The sequence below is a fragment of the Bos mutus genome, chromosome 7 (assembly GCF_027580195.1).
Source record: "Bos mutus isolate GX-2022 chromosome 7, NWIPB_WYAK_1.1, whole genome shotgun sequence".
Taxonomy (NCBI): Eukaryota; Metazoa; Chordata; class Mammalia; order Artiodactyla; family Bovidae; genus Bos; species Bos mutus.
This window is the reverse complement of record NC_091623.1, coordinates 61,243,575-61,267,093: the sequence shown is the minus strand read 5'-3', so window position 1 is coordinate 61,267,093 and position 23,519 is coordinate 61,243,575. Positions and strand designations below refer to the sequence as shown.

General features: G+C 60.0%; 5 protein-coding genes across 13 annotated transcripts in view; 2 read left to right on the top strand and 3 right to left on the bottom strand.

Moving 5' to 3' along the window:
• Positions 1–966: 966 nt before the first annotated feature.
• Positions 967–4,855, top strand: JSRP1 (junctional sarcoplasmic reticulum protein 1). Of its 2 annotated transcripts, XM_005888347.2 has the most exons (7): positions 967–1,090; positions 2,076–2,228; positions 2,630–2,667; positions 2,829–2,958; positions 3,314–3,481; positions 4,116–4,207; positions 4,303–4,855. In XM_005888347.2, the coding sequence occupies exons 2-7, from the start codon at positions 2,111–2,113 to the stop codon at positions 4,768–4,770; spliced, it is 1,014 nt and encodes a 337-aa protein (XP_005888409.1). In that variant the 5' UTR covers positions 967–1,090; positions 2,076–2,110; the 3' UTR covers positions 4,771–4,855. The 2 variants fall into 2 exon arrangements, with proteins under 2 accessions (XP_005888409.1, XP_070230097.1); XM_070373996.1 differs by lacking the exon at positions 2,076–2,228 and having other exon boundaries at positions 987–1,090.
• A 180-nt stretch (positions 4,856–5,035) lies between these two features.
• On the bottom strand, positions 5,036–8,456 carry AMH (anti-Mullerian hormone). The gene is made up of 5 exons (XM_070373993.1): positions 7,444–8,456; positions 6,661–6,803; positions 6,332–6,440; positions 6,063–6,225; positions 5,036–5,978 (listed from the first exon to the last, which is right to left on the bottom strand). The coding sequence occupies exons 1-5, from the start codon at positions 7,895–7,897 to the stop codon at positions 5,120–5,122; spliced, it is 1,728 nt and encodes a 575-aa protein (XP_070230094.1). The 5' UTR covers positions 7,898–8,456; the 3' UTR covers positions 5,036–5,119.
• A 138-nt stretch (positions 8,457–8,594) lies between these two features.
• On the bottom strand, positions 8,595–17,293 carry SF3A2 (splicing factor 3a subunit 2). 2 transcript variants are annotated; one of them, XM_005888346.3, is made up of 9 exons: positions 17,147–17,293; positions 12,779–12,943; positions 12,309–12,380; positions 11,458–11,504; positions 11,198–11,307; positions 10,320–10,369; positions 10,099–10,239; positions 9,614–9,682; positions 8,595–9,526 (listed from the first exon to the last, which is right to left on the bottom strand). In XM_005888346.3, the coding sequence occupies exons 2-9, from the start codon at positions 12,902–12,904 to the stop codon at positions 8,708–8,710; spliced, it is 1,434 nt and encodes a 477-aa protein (XP_005888408.1). In that variant the 5' UTR covers positions 12,905–12,943; positions 17,147–17,293; the 3' UTR covers positions 8,595–8,707. The 2 variants fall into 2 exon arrangements, with proteins under 2 accessions (XP_005888408.1, XP_070230096.1); XM_070373995.1 differs by having other exon boundaries at positions 17,131–17,242.
• An 85-nt stretch (positions 17,294–17,378) lies between these two features.
• Positions 17,379–20,005, top strand: PLEKHJ1 (pleckstrin homology domain containing J1). The gene is made up of 7 exons (XM_070373997.1): positions 17,379–17,494; positions 17,592–17,914; positions 18,011–18,078; positions 18,215–18,281; positions 19,114–19,204; positions 19,287–19,350; positions 19,441–20,005. Exons 2-7 carry the CDS (start codon positions 17,821–17,823, stop codon positions 19,504–19,506), a joined length of 450 nt encoding a protein of 149 aa, XP_070230098.1. The 5' UTR covers positions 17,379–17,494; positions 17,592–17,820; the 3' UTR covers positions 19,507–20,005.
• Positions 20,006–20,555: 550 nt separating this feature from the next.
• DOT1L (DOT1 like histone lysine methyltransferase) overlaps positions 20,556–23,519 on the bottom strand; it is a 54,701-nt gene continuing 51,737 nt past the window's right edge. For all 7 annotated transcript variants that reach the window (XM_070373988.1, XM_070373984.1, XM_070373987.1 and 4 more), the window contains one exon: positions 20,556–22,927. Coding sequence is in view for 1 of the 7 variants with exons in the window: in XM_070373991.1 (XP_070230092.1) it covers positions 22,920–22,927 (8 nt within the window). In the remaining 6 variants the exon portion in view is untranslated. The remainder of the gene's footprint in view (positions 22,928–23,519) is intronic.

Genomic DNA, 23,519 nt, shown 5'->3' with positions numbered 1-23,519 from the left:
CAACATGGATGGACCTAGAGATTATCACATTAAGCAAAGTAAGTCTCCATGGGGTTGCAAAGAGTCAGGCCTGACTGAGCAACTATCACTCACTCAAATTAAGAAAGAGAAAAACAGATACCATATGATATTACTTATATGTGGAATCTAAAACATGACACAAATGAACATACCTATGAAACAGACTCACAGACATAGAGAAGAGACTTGTGGTTGCCAAGGGGGAGGAGGAGCGGGGGAGGGAAGGATTGAGAGTTTGGGATAAGCAGATGCAAATATTATATATAGGATAAACATCAAGGTTCCAATGTACAGTGCAGGGAACTATATTTAATATCCTGTGATAAACCATAATGAAAAATAATGTGAAAAAGAGTTTATGTATAACTGAGTTAATTTGCTGTACAGCTGTGCAGCAAAAATTAATACAATAGTAATTAATACTATTAATATAATAGTAAACCAACTATACTTCAATTAAGGGAAAAAAAAAAAAGCAGCTCACATTTGAGTGGTTGTTTAACCCAGATAAACTCATTCTCACCTCACTGCCCGCCAGGAGGAAATGACCCCACTTTCCAGATGAGGAAACCGAGTCCTCTGAGCTGAGCCTGGCCCGAGCCAGTGGGTAGAGCCTGGATTCCCTTTGATGGTGCCATCCTCCTCCAGCAAGCCCTCCCTGATGGGCCCTGACTCCACAGGGCTGCGATCCTTTAGCTGCTGCAGAGCCCGGGACACAAGAGTTGCTTATAAAGGCGAGGTAACCATGCTTTGTGGGTGCTCTCACCCCCCGCAACCCTCTTTTCCAAGGCTGAGAGACAGAAAGCAACGTTCCCAGGGTCACTGTGGCAGGCCTGGCAATGATTCTATGTTGGTGGGGGTGGGGCCACCCCTCCACCAATGCCTGGCCCTGCTCTGAGGTAGGGGTGTGCTCCCCCCAGGGACCTCAGGCCAGCCCTCCTCCCCCTCCCACAGCAGGCCGAGGAGCTGATTGGCCCACAGCACAGCCTCCAGCCACCTGCTGCTGTCTGTCTGGGGCCACCCTACCCGCGCTCCATGCTGTCCACCAGGCCCAGCGTGGCGACTGTGGGTAAGAGGGGCACAAGGAGGCCTGGGAAGATGTGGGGGGGGGTTCCCCAGGATCTGGGAGGGCACCCCTGAGATCCACGGGGGTGTCCTCGACTCCTGCGGCTGCCCCCACACGCCCCTAGGGGCACTCCCCACCCATAGGTCTCCCCCACCGACTGCTCTGGCCCCAGGGAAGGGTCCCCTTTCTGCCCAGGGATGGGTCACCCTAACACTGGTGCCAGGGACACCGGGGATTCCAAAAAACAGGGCTGTGGGAGCCAACGGATGGGGTTTGGCTCCAGTTCTGCACAACCTCTGGTCCACAGCTCCACCTTCAGCCTGTTTCTTCATCTGCCCTATGGGGATGGCATAGAGGAGGCAGGGACCCCAGGGTTGGGGGTGGGAGGCCCGGAACCCCCTCCCCCTGCCTGTCATGGCCAGAGTCGGGCTGGTCCTGGCTGCTGGGACTTGAGCTCCAACACCCACGGGGTCTGGAAGGAGGCTAGGTGCCAGGAATGAGGGGTAAGGATGACCCAGAGGGAGACCCCAGGGGAACAAGGGCCTAGGAGGGGCTGGGCCCCTAGCTGGCCTGCCCTGCTGGCCTTGGGCACCGGATAAAAATAGTCCCTGGTCTCAGAGAACATGAGCTGACCCTGGGGCCAAGGGTTCCGGTTTAGGCTCTGTGCTCGCTTCTGTGTGACCATGGGCAGGACCCAGCCTGCTCTGGGCCCCAGCGGTCTCTGCTGTGTGCACAGGAATACTGGAGCCCGTAGAGGTTGGCCTATCCGGAGGGGTCCCAAGACAGACCTGGGGGGATGTCAAGGAGAGTGCCTGCTGGAGGGCTGTCGGGCCATGTCCTGTGCAAGTGTGAAGTTACCAGGGAAGGTGGCTCCAGGCAAACGGACAAGCCAGGGTGGTGGTGTGCGGAGGCAAGGAGCTCCCTGCTCCAAGAGGCAAGCCCAGGCCCATAGCAGGGGCTCAGGCTGCCTCTTCCCCGCTCCCCTTAGCCTGACTCTGGGCCTGCTGCTGCTCAGCCATCTCCATGGCAACCAGGGCCATGGAGGAGCTGGATGGAGGCCTGGGCAGCTGTCAAGTGGATGAGGACCTCTCTGTACTGGCTGACCCTTGTCCCGGCCGGCCTCAGGAGGACAGTGTGCGAGGTACCGGAGAAGGTGCCGGGGGAGGAAGCCCACACCCCCATCCTCCTTCTGAGTCAGGTGGCCCACCTTCAGAAACCAGGACTTGGACTTCCACACTGGACTGGCTTAAACCATGCTCCTTGTTTCCAACCTCTGTGCCCATTAGTGTCCTGGGGGATTGGGGGGGGGTTGTAAAGATCCCAGAAAACACAGATGCTGGGCCACACAGGTCAGGGTTTGGATCCTGGCTTGCCGGTGACCTGCTGTGTGCTTTTGTGCAAGGCTGTCTCTGAGTCTGTCTACTTTCTAACCTGTAAACTGGGGGATCTCCTGTCCCCAGCCCCTCACCCAGCAGAACCCAACAGAAAGTGGGATCTGGGGGTCCCCACGACTTTGACTCTCCCCTCTTTTTCCACCAACAGCAACATCCAGGTTGGCTGACTCCAGCAGCCGGTCCCATGTGAGTTAGCGGGGGTGGGGGTGGGGGTCCTCCCTCTGGGTTTCAGCCCAAGGTGCTCCTGGAGTAGGGAGGTGCTGGCTTAAAAGGGTGGGTTTCTGCAGCCCCTGGGAAGGTTCAGTCTCCCTTAGAAGGAACATCCAGGATGACACGTGTCCCCACAGGATTCTCAGGAGCGGGTGACTGAGGGCAGCCCCACAGGCAGTGTGGACACCAAGCCCAAGAAGATGGAAAAGGAGCCTGTGTCCAAAGTGACCTCAGGAGCAGGAAAGGAGAAGCTGAAAGCAGGAGCAAGTGGGTTTGCAGGAGGCAGGGGTGAGGTGGGGGGATGGGTATGGACCAGCATGGGAGGGGAGGGTGGGTCTTTGGATCTGGGAGGATAGCCAGCATGGGGCTCCCGGCTGAGCGGTTTCCCCGCTGAAACTGAAAGGGCTGTGAGTCTCCGCTAATTCATGATAACACCAGCTTAGTTGCCACTAAGCTTCAGCTAATTATCTTCTGGAAAATTCTCTGCATCCCAGTGAAGCTGCCAAGCCGGCAGGGCTTAGTTTCTCAGCCCAGGGCCGCACAGCCGGGCAGAGCAGAGCTGACTTTAGCCGCAGGTCTGCCCCTTGCTGCCCCAGAACCCAGACAGCATTTGCTCCTGCAGCCCCCCGGAGCCCCGCACGGAAGAAGGCACAGACCGCATCGCCCCCGCAGCCGCCGCCGCCGCCGGCCCTGAGCGACGAGCTGCCCTGGGGAGACTTGACGCTCAACAAGTGCCTGGTGCTCGCCTCGCTCGTGGCGCTGCTGGGCTCCGCCTTCCAGCTGTGCCGCGGTGAGCCTCACACTTGGCTACTCCTTCCCGGAAGCACGGACACCCGACAGGGCGGGTCTGTGCGCCCCGACCCTAGGCGGTGCGCAGGCCGCCTGGATCTTGTAAGGGGTTCCTGGCGGCCCCCTGCACTTCTTGCTGGGCAGCGGACCTTGTGCACCCCCATGGTCCCATAGGAGTCCCTCTATCCGGTACCGGTTCTGAGATCCCTCCATCCCCTTCTCCAACAGACCTTACAGGGAACTGCCTTCTCCTCCACCCTAGTAGGGACCTTGATGAACCTGCCTAACCACCCCATACCCTGGGCCTTGCATGCCCAGGAAGTGCCGTGTACACCCCCATTTTACAGTGTGTGGCTTTTCCTGTGTGCTTCAGTGCTCCCATGGCCCTCAGAGAAACTGGAGCATTCTGGCACACCCTGAATGAGGGAGGTTTGAAGAGAAGCAGCAGTGGAGACCCGGAACCCCTTCCCAGGGCTGGAAGGGACCCAGCCTAGCCTCAGTGTACCCCGGTGGAAAGGGCTGGGTCCCCTTGCCTGTCCCCAGGAGGGGGGCTCTAGGGGATGGATGGTGTGCTGTGGTTCTCACTCCCGACTCCTGCCCCAGGCTGACTCGCATCCCCTCCTGTCCCCTCCCAGAGGCTGTGGCTAGGGATGTAGAAGCCCCCGCGCCTGTCCCTGAGTCGTGGGCCTCGTCAAGCTTGTCACCCAAGGGGCCAGCGTCAACCCTGGTAAGCTCTTCCTCAGTGGGCTCCTCACTGGGGGAACGGGCTTAAGCCATGGAATTGTGGCTGATCCCACCACCCTGCGCTTGTCTGCATAACAGCCAAAGCCTGAGGCCTGGGCCCCCTCAGTGAGGCAGCCCGAGCCCCCCTCGAAGTTAGAGGAAAGGGTCCAGATTCCTAGGAGTGAAAAGGCTGCAGAGAAGGACGAATGGGAATCTGAAGAAGCTGCTAATGGGGAGCATGTGCCCCTCGCCGGCCGAGGGCCCAAGGAGAAGCTGAAGAAGGAGAAGCCTCGGAAGGAGAGGCCCGGGAAGGAGAAGCCACAGAAGGAGGAGAGGCCGAGAAAGGAGAAGCCACGGAAAGAGGAGAAGCCACGTGGTGCCAGGGAGCCCCAGGGGGCCCTACCGCGACGCTGGGAGGCCCGCGAAGGGGGCCATCGACCTTGGGGGCGAGACTCTGGAGCCCCAGAGGATAGGAAGAGGCAGGCCTGGGTCTCCCTGCGGCGCCCCGATGAGGAGGACCGGCCTCTGGGCCGCCAGAAGCGCCGTGCCGGCAAAGGCCGGGACTGAGTGAGACCGGGGTCGTGCGCGTGAGTTTCTGAATATCTGCTCTAGGTCCCTGCGGTTCCAGCTAAATAAACCAAGTGCTGCGGCCCCCTCATCGTCTGTTCCTTCTCACCAGGACCCCAGAACCTGCCCGGGGCCTGCGTGACGCGGATAAGGAGCTTTGGGTGGGGGGTGGAGGGAGGACGGAGGCGCAAGGCAACGGGTGAAGACGGCGAGGACTGCGGGAAGGAGGCCCCCGCCTGTCCCCAAACATGCACAGAAACCCCAATCGTGTGCCTTCCCGTGTTTATTGGGGCAATGACGGGGTCCAAATAAATACGGGCCGGGGCAGCACGAGGAGCACGGCGCGAGGTCACCGGCAGCCGCATTCGGTGGCCACCATGTTTGGGACGTGGTGGGCACTGATGCGCTCCTCGGACAGGCTGATGAGGAGCTTGCCGGTGTAGGCTGTGGGCACACAGCAGGGCGGGCGCGCCAGGGTGGCGCCGCGGGCCTGCATCTTTAGCAGCAGCACCACGTGGTTGCCGTAGCGCGGGTTGCGGTCCGACTGAGGCCAGCCGCAGGCCCCCTGGCAGTTGTTGGCCTGGTATGTCTCGGGGATGAGCACCGAGCGCTCGGCCCGCAGGTCTACGCTCAGCTCACGCAGAGCGCAGGGCCCGTCTGCAGCCGCGGCCCCGGCGCTGCGCTGCGCCCGTGCAGAGCCGCTCCGCTCCCGCCCGCGCCACTCAGCGCGCAGGCCCTGCAGCGCTTTGAGCAGCAGCAGCGCGCGCAGCGGGCCGCCGGGGCCGTCTGGGTTTCCCGGGCACAGTGCCAGCAGGCGCGCCAGCAGCGGTGGGGCGGCGGGAGGCAGCCCCGGGAGGGCACGCAGCTCGGCGGCCACCGCCTGAAGCTCGGCAGCCACCCGGCGCGCTAGTCCCGCGGCCCACAGAGGGGACTTGGGACCTTGCGGCGTTGCGGGGACCCCGGTGGTGGCTGCCGTCGGCGGCAGCAGCAGCAGCAGCGGCTCCTCACCGTCCAGCAGGCGCTCCAGGGCCGCGGGGTCCGACAGGTTGACCTGGCCCTGCGGGAAACCAGCCAGTGCGCCCGGGTCCAAGGCCAGCCGTGGTGGCGATGCTCGGGCCGGGGGTCCCCGCAGCGCGCGCACCAGGCGCGTGAGAGTCTCCAGGAAGGGATCAGCGCTGGGCGGTGCCTCCTCTGGCTCCGGGGAAGCCCTGGACAGCAGAGTCGGAGGTCGTGAGGGCGCAAGGCTGCGGTGCCCACACTCCCCGCATCCCCAGGTCTGAGCCTGCGCGCACCTGGGCTGCGGGAAGGGCACCAAGTCCAGCCGACCGTGCGCGGGCATCGGTGCCGAAGACCGGGCCGGTAGCAAGAGTAACAGGGCTGGGGTCTTTCGTGTGAAGCAGCGGGAGTCCGCACCGAACAGCAGCGCCTGCAGCTGGGCAGTGCTCAGGAGCGCACCTGAGAGGGGAGGCGCGTGCGCCGTGGGTTCAGTGGCCGGAGGTGGGGTGGGGTCTGTGGGTCGAGGGCAGCCACCCAGTCGGGTCCCTGTCCAGGCAAAGCCTACCATTTCCACGGCGCCGCAGGGTCAGGGCTAACCCAGGCCGGCGCCAGGCCCCCTCCGGGTGGTCCACGACCAAAGCCAGGAAGTCCGAGTCCGCGGTCAGGCAGAGGCTCTGCGGGCGGACACAGGAGTTCAGCCAGGTTGGGGGGCGGGGACGGATGCCAACCCTGCTCTGCCTGCTGCCCTTAACATCCCTTCAAGGTCCAGCCTGGGCACTTGTGGCCTTTCGTGAGACCAAGTTAAAAACAATACAAACCCAAACCCATAATCCCCCCCTTGCTCTGTGGGGGGTCCTGGGGGGCCTGAGAGAGCCACATTCCACTCCCTGGTACCTGGGTGCCAGGTAGCCCAGCCCCGGTGACAGTGACCTCCAGGCCAGGCCCTGGGTACACCACCAGCAGCGCCAGCTCTGGGGGGCTGGCTCCTCCAGGCGGAGGCTCCTGGAACCTCAGCAAGGGTGTTGGCTCCCACGTCACTGCGGCCGGGACAAGGGAAGAAGGGAGACACCTGAGCCACGGAAGCCCGAGCCCCTCCCCCAAGCCTGTCCCCTCCATAGGAGGGAGACCCCACCCCAACTGAAGCCTGGGGGAACCTGGTGAGAGAGGTTTGACGCTGGTTCCTGGCTTCCCTGGGGCAGGAGTGGCCTACAAGTGATGGATGGGGTGGGCGGTGGGGCTGCCACCTGTGTTTCCTGAGCCCTTGGGGGTTCTAGGCTGGAGAGCTCCTGGGGGACTTCTGGTAGTGGGTCTGAGGACAGTGGCCCCTTGGAACAGGAACCTCTTGCTACCCAGTATGGAAGGAGAGGCACTCCTCTGCTGGACCATCAGGCTGCACTGATCTGCCTCCCTCCTCCACCCCCCACCCTGTAGCTCCCAGGTAGGTGAACAAGGTGTTAGCCCCCACACCCGCCTCCCCCAGGCACTGCATGGGGAGAGGGGTGGCTGGGAGCTGGAGAACTTCTGGCCCCGAACAAGCAAAGATACAGTGACCCACCTCTGGCCATTAGCTTCCACTTCCTGAGACTGGGGAGGGGTCTGGGCTGGGGGCTCTGCAGTCCCCTGGTCTTGGGAGGAGGGCACTAGAGCCTGGCCTCCCACCCCAGCCCCAACACATACCTTCCTCCAGGTGCAGGACCACCAGCCACCGCCCCCCGGGCTCCCCCAGCCATGCCTGCAGCCGCTGCAGGTGGGGCAGCACAGGCTGCCCGTTGCCAGCGGGGCACACTGCGAAGGTGGTCAAGTCACTCAGGCCCCAGTGGGTGCGCCGCACAGCCTCCAGGAAGGCCTGCTCGTAGCTGCTCAGGACCCCCACCACCCGCAGGGGGGCCCTGCTCCCGTTGCCACTCCCATGCAGGGTCACCAGGCACAGGGGGTCCAGAGGGCTGCCTGGCAGCCAGAGACTGGAGAGTGGCCAGTCCCAGGCTTGCTGAAAGATGAGTGCCCCGCTGCCTGTGGCCTGCTCCCTGGGCAAGGCTGAGGTGCTGAAGACCTCTTCCCTGGGGGTCCCTGGCCTCAGCAGAGCCCCCATGGCTGACAGCACCAGGGCCAGAGAGAGAGATGGACCGGGCATCCTGGGAGCTTCCAGGGGCTGGGCTGCCCTACTTTATAAGAGGGAGCAGAGCTGTTTGTGGTGCAGGGCGGTCCCTATCTCCTCCTGGGACATGACCTTGAAGGCTGGTGCCTGCTGTGAGCCTGGGAGGCCTACGGCCTTCTCAAAGCCCCTTCTGTTCCAACGTGCCTGCCTATCTCCTGAGCAGCGATACAGTGTGTGTGGCCTGTGACCCATTTGTCAGACTGTCCTTGACAAATCTTCCCCCTCCCCAGAGCAGGAATGTGAGCAGGAGTGCATGGCCCAGACAGCCAGGCGATCAACAGCCTGGGGGTGTGGGAGGGCGAGGTGTGGAGACCCTGCCCCAGGAGGATTCGGGTGCCAGCCCCAAGGGGGATGACACTTCACACCGGGTAGGCGGGTCTGGCCCCCAGTGACCCCACGTGCTTGCTCACCCTACCTCTGAGGCCCACAGAGACCCCCAAGGAGAGTGAACAGCCTTCTTCACTCTGCTGTTTTCCCAGAGAACCATCCCACACTCTGCTGGCCCACAGGGTCTGTCCTCGCCCAAGGGTCTCCAGGGCACAGAGACACCAGGGGCTACCCACTGTGGTGCAGGTGGGACCCTGACACCCCCTTATGGTAGTGGAAAGCAGCCGCGTGTGTTCACCCACAGCAAGCAGGTGCTGACCGCCCACAGGTTGACACAGCAGTCCAGTTCAGGGTCAGCAGACTCTTTAATGGGGACACCTAGCCCAGTACAAAAAAACTCTACTCTGAGGGCAAAACCCAGGAAAACCAAACCAGACTTGCTAGGATAGGGGTGGCTTTTCAGTTGGTGGGGGGAGGGGGAGGAATGTTCCCAGGGCCTTCGGAGGGTAGTGGGGGCCTCAGCATCGGGGGCATGGGTGTTGGGGGATGCACCCCAGGATTTGAGGGGTGCACCCCAGGTGGCTGGGGATGGACCCCAGGAGCCGGAGGATGGACCCCAGGAGGAGGGGGGTGGACCCCAGGAGGCTGGGGGTGGATCCCAGGGGCTGGTGGGTGGACCCCGGGAGCTGGTGGGTGGACCCCTGGAGCCTGGGGGTGAACTGCAGGAGTTGGGTGCACCCCCGGAGCCTGGGGGTGAACTGCAGGAGCTGGTGGGTGCACCACTGGTGCCTGGGGGTGAACGCCAGCAGATGGGGGAGGATGGACCCCTGGGGCTGGAGGGTGGACTCCCGGAGCAGGAGGGTGGACTCCTGGGGCTGGAGGGTGGACCCCTGGAGCTGGGGGGTGGACCCCAGATGCTGGTGGGTGAACCACTGGTGCTGGGGGGTGGACCCCAGGAGCTGGGGGATGGACCCCAGGAGCAGGGGGATGCACCCCAGAGGCTGGTGGGTGGACCACTGGTGCTGGTGGGTGGACCCCAGGAGCTGGTGGGGGCAGCTGAGGAGGGCCTGGGGGTCCTGAGGGTGCAGGCCCGCTGGGCGGCATCGGTGGCAGGGGCAGGCCTCCTGGTGGGGGCGGGGGCAGCGACTCTGGTAGTGGCGGGCGAGGGGGCAGGCCATTCATCAGTGGGGGTGGGGGCCGTTTCACCCCAGGAGGCCCAGCGGGAAGGCTTGGTGGGGCTGGCGGCTTCTCCATCTTGAAGTGAAACTGGAGGAAAAACTGGACAGACAGGAAGAACTGAGCAGGGTCCTAGAGGCCTTGGGTTGGGAGAAGGATGGGGAACTGCGTGGACATGGAGTGACTCACTTGCTTGGTTTCCCGGTTCCAGTGAGTCCAGAACTTGCCTTCAGCCTTGTCTATTTCCCTGCTTGGCACCTGTGTGGGGTAGAGGGGCAGAGACAGGCCCTCAGGACCATGAGATGGCCTGGCCCAGGAGGCCCTTCTGTGAGGGAACAGGGTCTGATGTGGGGGTGACAGCTGACATTCTTGCTCCACTGCTTAGCAGCCCTGCCACCCAGGAAAGCTGCAATCTACCCTGTCTCGTCAACATTATCTGATGATAGGACGAGGTCACAGAGTCCCAGTACAGCCTGGTAACAGGGCCACCTCACTGCTGGGGCCACGCCAGGGTCTCTGATTCACGGTGGACACCCAACCCCTGCCCTCGCTCTGCATCATCTTCTGACAACCCTCAGGAGGCAAGGGCACAGAGGGGGCACCTGGTGTGGGCCGGGGCCAGCTGCTTGGATGGAGCAGACCCTGCAGGACCCTCCGGGGTCCCAGCGAACTACCTTGAAGGCGATGGTCTCATAGGGCTCAGCAGCCATGAGTAGGTACTGCCAGCGCCGGTCTGGGGGCTCGATCCTCTGCTCGTAGGCAGACATGAAGCGGTGTCGGGGCATGATGCCCTCGGCAATCTCGGGGTAGTCGATCTGCAGGGACATGGCCAGTGACAGCACTGCCTCTCAGGGGCCCCTCCCCTCAGGACAAAGGGTTCCCGGCCTGTGCTCACCTGGAAAAGGAGGCTCTGCTGGCCCATCTCTGTATCCCTCTGCTTGGTTACTGCAATACAGGAAGATGTCAGGTCCAGTAATGGGGTCCTAGGACTGGCCTAATGTCACCCATGAATGGGAGAGCTGGCTTGGCAGGTGGGGGGAAGTCACCCTGCTGGGCAACTAGCAGTTATCGGCCCAAGGGTGGGAGGGCTGTGCCCCAGGTGCCACCTGCCTGATATCACTTGGGTGAGGGCAGAGGCTGGGCTCCCCACTGCCCATCCCCGTTCACCAGACCTTCTGGGAGCAGGTGCCCATCACTTCCTAGCTCTGTGGCTTTGGGCTGCTCTCCACACAGCTCTGGGGCCCTTCATATGCCCCTCAGGCACTTAGTGTCTCCCTGCCACACTCAGGAAGAGGCCAGATGACCCAGACTGACCAAAAGGCCTGTGGTGGCCTCTCTGGGGGTAGTGCCATCCTCGCCCTGGCTCACCAAGCCCTACCACTTGAAGGCCCTCCACTCCAGGGCGTTCCCGAGCCATATCTTGTCTGAAACGCCAGCCATACACAGGGTATGCCCACTTCAGCAAGAACACCTGCAAGGAGGCCTGCCTTCCCCTCCTCCTTAGCAACCTGATCCTCTGCAGCTGCTGGCCCTTTCCCTTACTCTCTCTCCAGGTGAAAAAGCGCCAGCACTCAGTTCTAAGATCAGAGGAGAGGACTACACTAGGGCCTGCAGACCCCTCCCACCCACGCACCCACCTCTGCTAGGAGTATAAAGAGCAGAGAAGATACTATGGCCCCCGCCCTCAGGGCAGGAAGCCTCTAACGGAAGCTGAGGCCACTGGTGAAGCTGGGGGTCGGTGAGGGACTGCCCGCCAAGGCCATCGACAGTTACCTTTGTAGCCCGGGCGGCCGATCTTCACAAACTTCTTCACTTCTACCTTGACCTTCTCCGGTGCTGGCTGGGCGGGGGCCTCCTTGGCCTCCTTGGCCGCTCGCCGGGCCCTGCAGGCGGGACGGACACAGTGTTGAGGCCCCTCCTCACAGGCCATCAAGGCCACAGCCCCAGACGCCAGGAGCGCCCCATCCCCAGCCGACCTTGGAGATGTGAGGTGAGGGGGACAGCAGGCATGGGAAGGGGTGCCAGGTACTTACAAGTTGGTCTGATGTTTCTTCCCCTGGGTGTGCGCGAGGTAACTCCCCTGGAACACGAGAGGAACATGCATGAGGACACGGTGAGTGGGTGGGGCTCGTGTCCCCACCTGGGCCCGCCTCCACCCACAGGGCTCAGCGCTGACAGGGGCCTGATGGCTACTGAACACACGAGCTCTCATGGGTATGCACACAGGGGGACGAGACGCTCAAAAGCCAGAGATGATGAGAGTCTCGGGCGGGGGGACACAGCAGTCTTGTGGCTGCCAGGATGTGGGTAGGGCCAGTGGATACTGCTGCGGAGTGGTGGGGACACATGGAATAAACATGCCCTTTGATTCCACCTCAATGATGTCCCAAGACAAAGACACGTGTATCAGCAGTTTCCAACTGGAGGCTTTTATGACCCCCAGGGACCCTGTGTTCAGGATACTCCCCCACAGAGAAAGGGGAGCCCCAAAACCACAGGGAGATGCTCCCGTATGAGACTATTCAGCTCGGTGCAGCCGTCTGGAGCTGCAAACCAACCGGACAGAAAGTGTGTCCTCCACACACAGAAAAGGACAGGGAGGACCTGCTTATGGCAAAGGGCAGGAACCCAATGCAAGCAAGCATTAGACTGACACTTGCTTAAAGTCTCAAACTAGAAGCCACGCCTTCCAGACCTCCCGCCCTATGTGGACATCCTGGACATCCCCACATTTGCAGATGCATGTCTGTTATATCAGAGCCACTGATGTTACAGGAAACGGAGATGGAGGCAGGGACCCCACGGTGGCTGTCCCAGTGCTGTGCAGGGCGGAGACTGGGCATAGCAGGGCTCTAAAGCCAGTGCCTCCCTGAGGAAGACGCACCTCATTGTTGTGCAGCGTCAGGCACAGCTTGCACTCATAGGAGCCCAGGTGGTTCTTCATGAAGTAGGGGTCCTGCAGAAGAAACACATCCATCAGGCAGTGGGGGAGATGCTCAGGGATGGAGGACAAGCTGGAGCCCCAAGCCAGCACCACCACCCCGGGGATCCCACAGGGTCCACTGCACAGGGCTGGGGCTGGGGCTGACTGCCCGCCTCTGCAGCAAGCCCCAGAGAGGGGTCCCCTGGAAGCCCCCAGCCCCACACTGGCGGCGGCCTGGGGTCTAGGAAGAGGCAGAACTGAAGGTGCACTGCTGATCCTCCATCTCCCCAGCCGGGACACGGCTCCTTGTGCTGCAGCACAAGCTGGACGCGGGCAGAGGAGAGAAGCAGGCGGGCCAACCCCAGGCCTAGGGAGACCGCGGTCTGGAGGGCGCTGAGCTGCTGCTTCAGGGTGGGCAGGTGGGTGCACACCTTATTGATGTCAATGGTTTCTAGAGCCAGCTGTCGCAGACGTTCCCGGCGGTCCCGGTTGCTCTCGGAAGAGGAGGCCACACCCCCGCTCCCGGTCTTGCCCCCGGGGCGATGCTGGAAGTCCATGGTGAGACCCTGGGCACTCTGTCAGACCAGGGGAGAAACCTGCGGAAGCCAAGGGGCAGCTGGTGAGACTATGTGTAAGATCTCACCCTCCTGGCCTGGCCTCACCTCTCCCCACTCTCACCACCCTAGCCCTGGCTTCACCACCTGTCTTCCAATGGCTGAGGGCCCATGCTGGGCCAGGCACATGGGGATGAGGAAGGAGAAACAGGAGAAATGAGGCATCTCCAGGTGACAGTGGGGGTGGACCGGAAAGGAAGGTCTCTTTGAGGAGTGCAAAGGCCCAGGGACCCGAAACAGCAACAGAGAAGAGGAGGCTGAGTTCTCACTAATTAGTCCCATCTCCTCTAAGCAGCCTTCCCAAACTGCCCAGGCCCACATTGCTCAGTCCCTCCTCTGAATCCCTTTTCTGCTCGTCTACACTTCCTTCCCGCAACCTAAACTCTACTGCTCTGATTCAGCAGTACGTTTGCTGGAACAAAGAACACATCCATCTACCTGCCCGCCCCCAACCCCTACTGCCTAACACAAGAGACAGTCACAGCTCGTTTGCAGTGGAAGCAACTCTTCCAGGCCCTTGATTCTCCTCCATACCCATCAAGCTGTCCAACTGCCATTTCCTATTGTCTCCCATACTCCTCCAGGTTCAGTTCAGATTCAACCTCAGGTACCTTCCTCTCATCCTACATTCTCTTCACTGTCAATGCTGGCCCCAGGCCCCTGGTTTAAACCCACAGTATCTTGACTCTGTTAGGGTAAGCTCACAGGGCTGGGGCCCAGGAGTGTGAACCCCCAAGGATGCACCTGTCCAGCTCCCTGGGGTGCTGGACACGTCATCTCATACAGCAGAGGGGACTCTGCAGGTGGGATTAAGTTAGGTCCCTGAGATGGATACGACCCTGGATTCCCCAGGGGGGCCCAGTGTCATCATAGGGTCCTTATAAGAGGAAGGGGGAGGGTCAGAGGCAGACACAGGAGACGCTGCTCTGCTGGCTGTGAGCCAGGGATGCGGTGCCTCTAGAAGCTGGAAAGCACATGTCTTTCAGCAGGAGCTGGTGCTCCCCTGAAGCCTCCAGAGGGAATAAAACCCAGCGAGACTAGTGCTGAGTTTCTGACCACATAGATGCAGCGCAAACTCATGTCATGTAAGCCACTGGTGGTTTCCTGCACCAGCCAGCTGTGCCACTGACTTGCCCTACTACTTGATGAGTTTATGAAAACCTCACGTTGGATAACCAGCAGGGTTGACCTAGCTGGCTGCAGAATCACCACAAGGCCACCCAGAGCCGTCAACTGTAATGGCAAAATACTAACAGAGCCAAGAGTTCCAGTCAGTTTGGGGACAGCCAGTTCCTTCGTAAGCAGCCAGAAGAACATGCCATGGTGTCGTGAAAGCCTGCAAGGAGAATCTGACCAACTAAGGAAACCCAAACGCAGACAGATACTTAATCACTCACCAGCCTACCTGTCAGAGTCTCAGAGAGGCTGGGCTAAGGCCAGGTCTATCGGTCCCTGCCCGTTGAGCAGCAGACTCCATGCCGCACCGCCCCCCCCACAACCTGGCCTGTGTCCAGCAGGCAGGAGACCCAGCTAGAGTCCCCAGCCCAGAGGACAGGGGAGGTCAGGAGTTTTTTCTGGGGAGAGAGCACCAGAGACAGTATTCTCAGACACAAAAAGTTAGGGGCTCTGCATCCCCCAAACCCCAGCACTTTTCCAGGCCCCCTGAGCTCACTACAGAAGCACTGCTCTCCACGCAGAAAAGTGAAGTTGCTCAGTCGTGTCCGACTCTTTGTGACCCCTTGGACTGTAGCCTATCAGGCTCCTCTGTCCATGGGATTTTCCAGGCAAGAATGCTGGAGTGGATTGCCATCTCCTTCTCCAGGGGATCTTCCCGACCCAGGAATCGAATCTAGGTCTCCTGCATTGCAGGCAGATGCTTTACCATCTGAGCCACCAGGGAAGCTCCACGCAGAACTGATGTCTAAACAGACGTGAAGAAATGCATGTATTGGGGAAAAAGGAAACTCAGTGAAAAGCTCAACAGAAGATGATAACATTCTCTTGGACGATGGGCGATGTTCCCACAGCTTGAAACTAGAACAGGATGCCACAGGTTAGCATGGCCAGTTAAACACCAGACAAACCCTTTAAGCAAAGATGCGATGAGCCTAACAACACACTGAATGTGAGCGCCTGAAGATAAGAGTCAAAGCTATCATAAAGAAGAACAGAAAAATAAACAATAGCAAAATAACAAGATAACAGCAGGCAAAGCAAGAACCTAGAAATTTTGGACTGAGAACAAAACATGGCCACACCACTATATTTAATACAGATATAACCTATAGGAACCTACTGTATACAGAACACAGAAAACTCTGCTCAGTGCTCTATAATGACCTGTACAGGGAAACAAAGTGAAAAACAATGGGTCTGTATATACATATAACTGATTCACTTCGCTGTACACCTGAAGCACAACACTGTTAGTCAACTACAGTCCAAATACAAAACAAAAACTAGAAAAGAAAAACAAAAAACATGGAGAGTATTATCAAAGAAACAACCCCCCAAAATAAAAAACTCTCCAATAAATAGACCATGAAGTTTTATGGCACTAAAACTTAAAAAAAGTTTTTAGTAGATAGAAAAGTCAGCAACAAGAGGTCAGAAACCAGGATGAGATGAGAGCCTTCAGAACAGCAGGAACACGTAAGGCAGGGCAAGGCTTTTCCCAGTTCCCTTCAGGGGCTTTCAATCTAGAACTTTACACCCACACTTCTGACTGTGAGGATGGATAAAGCCACTTTCAGCAAACCGAGGGCTCAAACTGAACAAATGAGTCGACTTCTTCAAAACCTACCTGAAGAGCTCTGATGGAAAAAAAGAGGAAGACAGTGAGACTGAAAACAGAAACCAGCCCATGGGAGCCTGGACAGAAGGTTCTAGGACAGCTACTCAGCTGCCGGGTGGAGCTCCAGTCCTGAGTGGAACAGGAGGATGCCAGCGCTGAAAGGGAAGTTTGCAGGCAGGAAAGGAAAAAAAGACGTCCATTGTTTCAACCCGTAGGAAACTACAACTTGGAAAGACTTGTATGCTTGGAAAGACTGACGGTGAAAGAAGGGGGCGGCAGAGGATGGGATGGTTGGAGGGCATCACTGACTCAATGGACATAATTTAAGTGTAGTCGCTCAGCCGTGTTCGACTATTTGCGACCCCATGGACTGTAGCCCACCAGGCTCCTCTGTCCAGGCAAGAATACTGGAGTGGGTTGCCATTTCCTTCTCCAGGGGATCTTCCCGACCCAGGGATCGAACCTGGGTCTTCCGCATCACAGGCAAATGCTTTACCCTCTGAGCCACCAGGGAAGCCCCAATGGACATAAGCTTGAGCAAACTCTGGGAGATGGTGAAGGACAGCGAAGTCTGACGTGCTGCAGCCCATGGGGTCAGTCAGACGCGACTGAAAAACAAGGCGTGTGAAATGACGATGCTTCGAAAGAAAAATTAATAGCCAGAAAAGAAAATGAGACGAATAGGAAAAATGAAGAAATGAAAGAGCTCTGGGGGGAGGGTTAAGAGGAGAATAGTACCCCCAAAAAGTAGCACGGCTCAACACAGTACCTGCCTGAGCAGCGAACGCTATTTTCAGCCCTAGAAAATAAGATTGACGATCTAAAGCTCAGGATAACCACATCCATGGTATGAAGGATGAGGCTGCAGCGGGTGAGGGGGAGGCAGAAATGAGACCTCAGCAGTCACGGTAGGAAGCTGAGAGACCACTTCTTCACCTGACTCAGGCTATTTACAAGCTCGGGTCGGTCGTACTCAGCTGCCAAAGGGCAGAAGGGAGAAGGGGCCGGGCTCCCAGAGTGACAAGGGGAGAAGTCATTTAAACTCTGGGCTTCGCTCGCTAAACGAGCCTAGCTAACGGGTTCTTGGGCCTCGCACCAAGAGCTCCGCCTCTGGACCTTCCTCACTCCTCGGCGGGCCTGGAACCAGGAGCGCCGTCACCTCCACCTATTACAGGAACCAGATAAGCCCCGGACCACAAAGGCAGCAAACTAACGGACTCAGGGAATGCGCCCCGGGTCCGTTGCCACCCAACCCCACCCGACCCAACGGGCCTTTGCAGCCGGAGCTCCCTGCGGGAGGGCGGGGGTGATGGGCCGGCCCAGCGCCCGGCTCCCCTCCAAGGAGTCCTCTGGGGCCGCCGCCCTAGTCTCGCACCATTCCTAATCCTCACCCACGATTTCGTCAAATCCACGGGCTCCTCACACACTGCCTTGGTCTATTCAGGCGCCGCAGCCACCGCGACGACCTCGTCCTGCGCACGCGCGCCGATAGCTGAAAAAGCACTTCCGGGAACAGGATGGGCGGGGCCTCCTGCGTGCGCATGCCCGGCCCGCCCAATGGCGCGGGCGAGACGCTTATAGGCTGAAGGAAAGAGGGTAGAGGAGGCCAAACCGGAAGTCGAAGTGCGCATGCGCGCCGGATTATTTCGTTCTTTCGGTCAGCACGGCTCGCGCAGGGCCAGTGTTCGCGGGGAAGGTAGTTGCGACTCGCCTCCCACCCCTGGCGCCTGTTCGCTTGAGTAAGGGGCACCACCTGTCGTGGGGATGCTTTATTGTTCCCATCCCGGATTCACGTTATTACATGGTCATATATAACACCACCCATTTTGCCTATAGTCCCGTTCGCCCCAGGAAGTTTCCGCTCCGTCTTGACGACCTCCGAGACGCTTCCGCCACACGCCGGTGATTGACAGACTGAGCGGCCCGGGAGCGCGCAGGCGTAGTAGCTCCGGCTGCGCTTCCGGGACGGCGCCGTGGGACTCTTTTGGCGCCGGCATCGACGAGCGCTGGGACGGCGGCCGGGAAGGCGCGGCCGGCGTTCCGCGTTCTGGGTACCGGCGGCGCCATGCGCTATAACGACAAGGAGCTGCAGGCGCTGTCCCGGCAGCCGGCCGAGATGGCAGCCGAGTTGGGCATGCGGGGACCCAAGAAAGGCAGCGGTGAGCGGTCCGGAACGCCGGAGCGGGCGGGCGGGCGGCTGAGGGGGCGGGAATGGGCAGGTGCTGAACCCGCGCGATCCCGCCTTGTGCTCGCAGTGGTGAAGCGGCGGCTGGTGAAGCTGGTGGTCAACTTCCTTTTCTACTTCCGGACGGACGAGGCGGAGGTAGGGTGGTGGGGGGGACCGAAGTAGGGGTTAGGTTCGGAGTCGGGGACGGGGCGGGGTCGAGGTCCGGTTTCGGAGCGGGGCGGACTTGGGACTCGGGGGCGGGGCCCTCCCCCATGCGCCTATTTGCCCGCAGCCCATTGGAGCCCTGCTGCTGGAGCACTGCAGAGTCATCCACGAAGAGCCCAACAGCTTCTCCATCAGTGAGTGCGGCCTGGGACGAGACTGCTTGTCCCCGCCCCGGCGCGGCCCCACCTAAGTTCCTAGAGACTGAGTGCAGTGTCCGAGCAGCCTCAGGCGCTGGTTTTTCCCTTGGGGCCCAGTAACCGAGACGGAAGTGATTCGAACGGCCGCCGTTGTCTTGTTGGGGAGCATTTCTCTCCCGGCGTGCCTCGCTGCAACTGTTCCATTTCTCCTGTGAGCAGGGCTTGTGCTGGGGAACCGGGAGGGTTTTCTCCTCGGTGCTTTTGAGAGGGTGGGGTCTGCAGAGGGAAAGATAGAACTTCTACTAGTTTCCGCGGGAGGCCGCAAGAAAATGCCACAGACTGGGAGGCTTAAATAGGAAAAAATGTATTCCTCCCAGTTCTAGGGGGCGAGAAGTCTGACATCAGAATGTCAGCGCGGCTCCTTCCTTCTGAAGGAGAATCTGCCCAGCTTCTGGAGGGGTCGTTGGCAGAGCTTGTCTTGTAGAAACATCTCCCCATCTTTGCCTTCATTTTCTGGGATCTTCTCTCTTGTGTGGTTGGGTCTAGGTTCGGCTTTTCTTAACAGCAGTTCTATTGGATTAGAGGTTCACTCTCCTGCGGTGTGAGCTGAGCTTAACCAGTTAACTACCTAGGCCTGTAGTGACTCTTATGTCCAGGTAGAGTCCCTGTCCTGGGAAATATGTTTTAAGACGTGAACATATGTTTTTTTGGGGTACACGATTCAACCCACAGCCAGCTGTTAGTAAGGAATGGGCCCAGGCCCAGGCTGTGGGGTTGGGGGGCGGGAGGTGGGAGGGAGCAGGGACACATGGGGCTGCTCCCTTCCCAGGCTTCCTGGAGGACCCAGAGAGGAAGTACCACTTCGAGTGCTGCAGTGAGGAGCAGTGTCAGCAGTGGATGGCTGCTCTGCGTCAAGCCAGGTGGGGTGCCGACAGAACCTAGGGCCAGGCGGAGCCTAGGGCAGTGCGGGGCCCTGGGGGCTCACTCAGCTTTCCTCTCCAGTTATGAGTTCATGCGGAGGAGCCTCATTTTCTACAGGAATGAGATCCAGAAGATGACTGGCAAGGTGTGCATGGGGGTGGGGGCAGGGGGCGGGGGATGGGGGCCTCCTGGGCTCAGGCTTATGCCCCCCCACCCTTGTCGTCCACCCACACAGGACCCCCTGGAACAGTATGGCATATCAGAGGAGGCCAGGTTCCAGCTGAGCGGCCTGAAGGCATGAGGCCTGGTGGGGCTCCCCAGCTGTCCTGTTGCTGGACAAGGCCTCCCTGCCCTCTGGCCCCAGGTTTCTTGACCAACCCTGGATTTGCTGTGGGAAGTGTCTTGGTTTAAAGACTTAAAACGCCCCAGGGTGGGCAGGGGCTGCCTTGTTGCGAGAAACCACCCAGCAAGTGTCCTCTGAACACTGGGAACCACTGGACTGGTTTGGTACGTCGGTGCCACCTGCTGCTGCCAGGGGACCAGTGCCCCCTCCCAGGAGCTGTGCCCTGCCCTTGGGTGTGTTGACCCAGGGCCTGGCAGGCACAATTCTCCTGCGCTGGGCAGGCTGAATGTATAAAGTTAGGTGAAGCTGTGAAGGGTGTGGGGCTGTGCTGGGGCCGCTGTGAATTCTCCTGCTGAAGGGGCAGGCCCTGGCCGGACGCCTCTGGGGCAGAGCTGGAAGGCTTGCCTTTGGGGTGGCCAGTATATTCTGTTCAAATAAAGGTACCTCTTTTCCATACGGGCCAGTGGTGCTGTGACTGCAGAGAGGGAAATTTGTCCTCTGCCGTGCGCCTGTCCTGCATCTACACAGCCGTTCCTGAGGGAAGCGAGGCCCTCCCCAGGTTCAAGGTTGACGTGCCTGGGAGCAACAGAGTGGGGAGGCCTGGAACCCAGAGCCAGGAAGGGCGAGGGGGGGCTGGGACCCAGCCTACAGGGCTTCTGGCGCTCACAGGCCCCCGTCTGAGTGCCAACAGGACCTCAGGGTTTGTTGGTGGCCTTAAGATCGCTAAGTAGTCGGTTTAGGAAGGCTAAAAGGAAGCTGCCCTGGGTGGTCCTGACCTGGTCATAGTTGTCAGCCCTTGAGCAGGGGCTGGGCCTCTGAGACCGGGGTGGGGGAAGTCATCGTAACTTGTCTGTCGTGGCCACAGTGCCTGTCTTGAGGAGCAGGTGGAGCCTCTACTGGAAGCGACCGTCCTCTCTGCTTGGGGACGGTGAGCACTGCCCTGGGCCCTGTGCACTCCAGGATCTTGCCGTGTCATCATCGGGAAGAAACACTGCTGCCAGACTAGGTTCAAGTGAAAACAGGTATTTTATTACAGCGTCTAGAGATGGATATGCAGTGCAGTGGGGTCCCCTTGGGAAGCGAAGGGAGTTAGCACCCCAACTGAAACACAGGCTACCGAAACGACAAAGCAAAGCCCGTCTGCATTACAAACCAAGGTGCGACAGAGCGAGCGTGGATGGATGTGTGAGTGAGAACAAACAGTCCTACAGTGGACGGGCGGGATAAATAATGGGGGGATCTTAAATAGGTCACCATTTGATTTGTAGCTAAATGGAGGGCTGTGTCCCCTGACCAGAGGGTGTCTTCATTGTTAGGGTTTCCTGAGCAAAGCGACCGTAGCCATCGGACTTCTGGAGTGGAGTGGAGCACCGGGTCAACAGCAGCAGCGGGGCTCCTCCCCACGCCCAATACCCTGGTGCCCCCTCCTTCCTGTGGCAGCGGCACCCGGCCAAGGCGAGGGGCTGGGGCCGGATGGTGGGTGTGGAGAGGCCAAACTGGCCCCACTGTGGGGCAGGCCCTGTGCACGTGTCTGTCCCTGTAGCTTGGAGGGCAGACAAGGCACAGTGGGCCACAAGCCATGCAGTGTTTGTGTACAGTGTCATTTGTTCAGATGGGGCTCCTCAGGCAGCCCTGCAGCTTTCTGTTGGGGGTGGGGAGCCTCTTGAAGAGGGGTGGGGGCAGGGGGTAGGACAGCACCATCACACACCCACCAGGAGCACCGACCTGGGGTGGAGGGGACGGGGTAGGGCTGGTGGTCACAGGAGAAGGGCTCCATCTCCAGCTTCAACTGCTGCTCTGAGCAGTGTAGAGGTGGCCAGAGGTGGGACACTGTCCTGCTCTGACACTGTGGCCTCCACCTGCCAGAAAGGCTGGCTCCAGGCCCACCCCAGGAATGAGGTGGCGGGCTGGGGCTCGGCTACCATACTGATCCTCGGGGCAGCAGAGGGTCCCACTCTGCAGGGGTGGGTGGTGTTGGCCAGGCTGGGGAAGGCTCAGGTTAGATCCCTACATGGAGGCCCACCTCCTGCGCTCCTTGGTGGGTGCCACTTGGTGGGGGGTGGTGAGCACCTGAGGACAGGGCTCTGACTGCCCACACCTAGCCTTTGGCTGGGTGTCCACCTTGGGGTCTGGGCCCCCTGCCAGCACCTTTGGCCAACGTTGGCCCTTCCAGGGAGGCACACAGACAACACCGCTGCACCAAGGACCCAGCATAGTCACAGATGCTGTGCGGCCGACGGAGAGCCCCACCCACCACCTCGGAGCCTCAGGGACCAGCCCTCCTGCCCTGCCACCCCACCACATCCCTCCCAAGTGGAGGGATGTGGCTGCAGGGGGCGGGGGGAGAGTGTCACTCCAGCTGTGGGGTGGGGGGTGGGGGGTGGTGGGTGGTGGGTGGGTGGGCCCTGGGCCAGCACCTCTGTGCACTTGAATAAACAGCAAGGTTTCCCCTCACTTTTCTTTCTTCCTTTTTCTCTTTAGTTTACTGTGTATTCATCATACAGTCTAAAAATAAATGAAGTCAAGTCTATGAAATTTATAAATTTTCATCACATCTCTATAAAATACTGTCACCCGTCAGCGTGACTCCCCTGTAGACACACCAGGCACCCACGACTAACCACCCGCGTCCCCAGCCACCACTGGCGCTGACCCTCCCTGGGCAGCCGTGGTGCGGGCCCGGACGAGCAGAGACGTACAAAAGTATAAATGCACTTGTCACACGGCGGGTTCCAGACCCTCCTCGCGAGCACCACTCAAACAGGTCCCCTCCTCCTCGAGGCACCCTGCTGCAGCCTGGCCACACTGCCACCATTCCTATGCCAAAGGCGTGATGCGGACCCAGGGGCCGAGCGAGGCCGTTCACAGTGCGAGGCGGGCGGGCCTCCACTCGGAGCTGGGGCCTTTGGTATAGGAAGAGCGTTAGATAAACAGGGCAGGCACCGGGCCTGGCGTCGGCGTTGGTCAACCCCGAGAGTCAGCACCAAGAGCATGGAGGCCGGCCTGCGACGAGATAGCACCGGGCGGCTGGCGGTCCCTGCGGTGGCCAGTCCTCGGGCGGATGGACGTCTTTTACATAGATCCTTTCACATATAGTATCTACATCTCTCAATAGGTTGCCTTTACGGCTTCGGTGGAATAAAATAAGTCAAAGTTGTTTATACTTTTTAAAAAATGATAAATACTTTATCTAAAACTATGGACAGTACAGGCTGGAGCTGGGCCCCAGCGAGCCGTCTCCGCAGGTCTGCGCGGCGCTGATTCACAGTAGAGCCTGTTCTCCGGCCTCGTCCGTCCTCGCCGTCCCATGGGGGGCCCCGCGCCGCCGGCCCAGCCCACCCTTGCATAGTCTCGCGGTTGAGGTAGAAATCCTAGTTACCTGCGGACACGCGTGGGAAAAAAGGCAGCACAGCGTTAGCCCCTTGCCCACACGGCCCGGCGCTGCCCCAGGTCGGGAGCCAGAGCCACCGACGGACAGACGGACCGACAGACGACGCACATGGTGGCCGTAGGACCCCGAGCCACACCCTAGGCCCGTCCCCAGGTCCCCTGTCGGGCAGCGCTCCCAGAGGCCTGTGAGCAGCCTGGCGATAAGCCTACGCGCCCCTGGGAGAGACTGGCCCAGGCAGCAGGGGAGGCAGTGGCCACCATGGGCCTGACCTGGCCTCCATGTGGCTCATCTGCCCTCTCTAGCTCCTGATGGTCAGTGGCCGCTGCACGCTGAGCAGCCCCACCTGGGTTTTTCCAACCACCAAGGCACAGCCCCGGCCCCAGGCCTAAGTAAGGCTGTCTGCAGACCCTGACCAGGAGGCCGTCGGACTCCCGCGGCTGCCCATTCGTTTCCACTTAAACACACGACACGCAGCTGAAGACACAGGCAGATCCTGAGCCCAGCCCTGATGCCCCTTTTCTGCTCCAGACCTCACCCCAGGGATGTGGGTGCGGCACTGGGAGTGGCCGGGCCTCAGTCA

Excerpts from the sequence above, each read along its gene's own strand:
- JSRP1 (XM_005888347.2), top strand. The coding sequence starts at position 2,111 with ATGGCAACCAGGGCCATGGAGGAGCTGGATGGAGGCCTGGGCAGCTGT. Across the intron at positions 2,668-2,828 it reads ACTCCAGCAGCCGGTCCCAT|GATTCTCAGGAGCGGGTGAC; the intron begins GTGAGTTAGCGG and ends GTGTCCCCACAG. Across the intron at positions 4,208-4,302 it reads AGGGGCCAGCGTCAACCCTG|CCAAAGCCTGAGGCCTGGGC; the intron begins GTAAGCTCTTCC and ends TCTGCATAACAG.
- AMH (XM_070373993.1), bottom strand. The coding sequence starts at position 7,897 with ATGCCCGGTCCATCTCTCTCTCTGGCCCTGGTGCTGTCAGCCATGGGG. Across the intron at positions 6,441-6,660 it reads CTGGGCTACCTGGCACCCAG|AGCCTCTGCCTGACCGCGGA; the intron begins GTACCAGGGAGT and ends GTCCGCCCGCAG. Across the intron at positions 6,226-6,331 it reads CCTGCGGCGCCGTGGAAATG|GTGCGCTCCTGAGCACTGCC; the intron begins GTAGGCTTTGCC and ends CTCCCCTCTCAG.
- SF3A2 (XM_005888346.3), bottom strand. The coding sequence starts at position 12,904 with ATGGACTTCCAGCATCGCCCCGGGGGCAAGACCGGGAGCGGGGGTGTG. Across the intron at positions 10,240-10,319 it reads AGCAGAGCCTCCTTTTCCAG|ATCGACTACCCCGAGATTGC; the intron begins GTGAGCACAGGC and ends ATGTCCCTGCAG. Across the intron at positions 9,527-9,613 it reads GGAACCGGGAAACCAAGCAA|TTTTTCCTCCAGTTTCACTT; the intron begins GTGAGTCACTCC and ends CTGTCTGTCCAG.
- PLEKHJ1 (XM_070373997.1), top strand. The coding sequence starts at position 17,821 with ATGCGCTATAACGACAAGGAGCTGCAGGCGCTGTCCCGGCAGCCGGCC. Across the intron at positions 17,915-18,010 it reads GGGACCCAAGAAAGGCAGCG|TGGTGAAGCGGCGGCTGGTG; the intron begins GTGAGCGGTCCG and ends TTGTGCTCGCAG. Across the intron at positions 19,351-19,440 it reads TCCAGAAGATGACTGGCAAG|GACCCCCTGGAACAGTATGG; the intron begins GTGTGCATGGGG and ends CCACCCACACAG.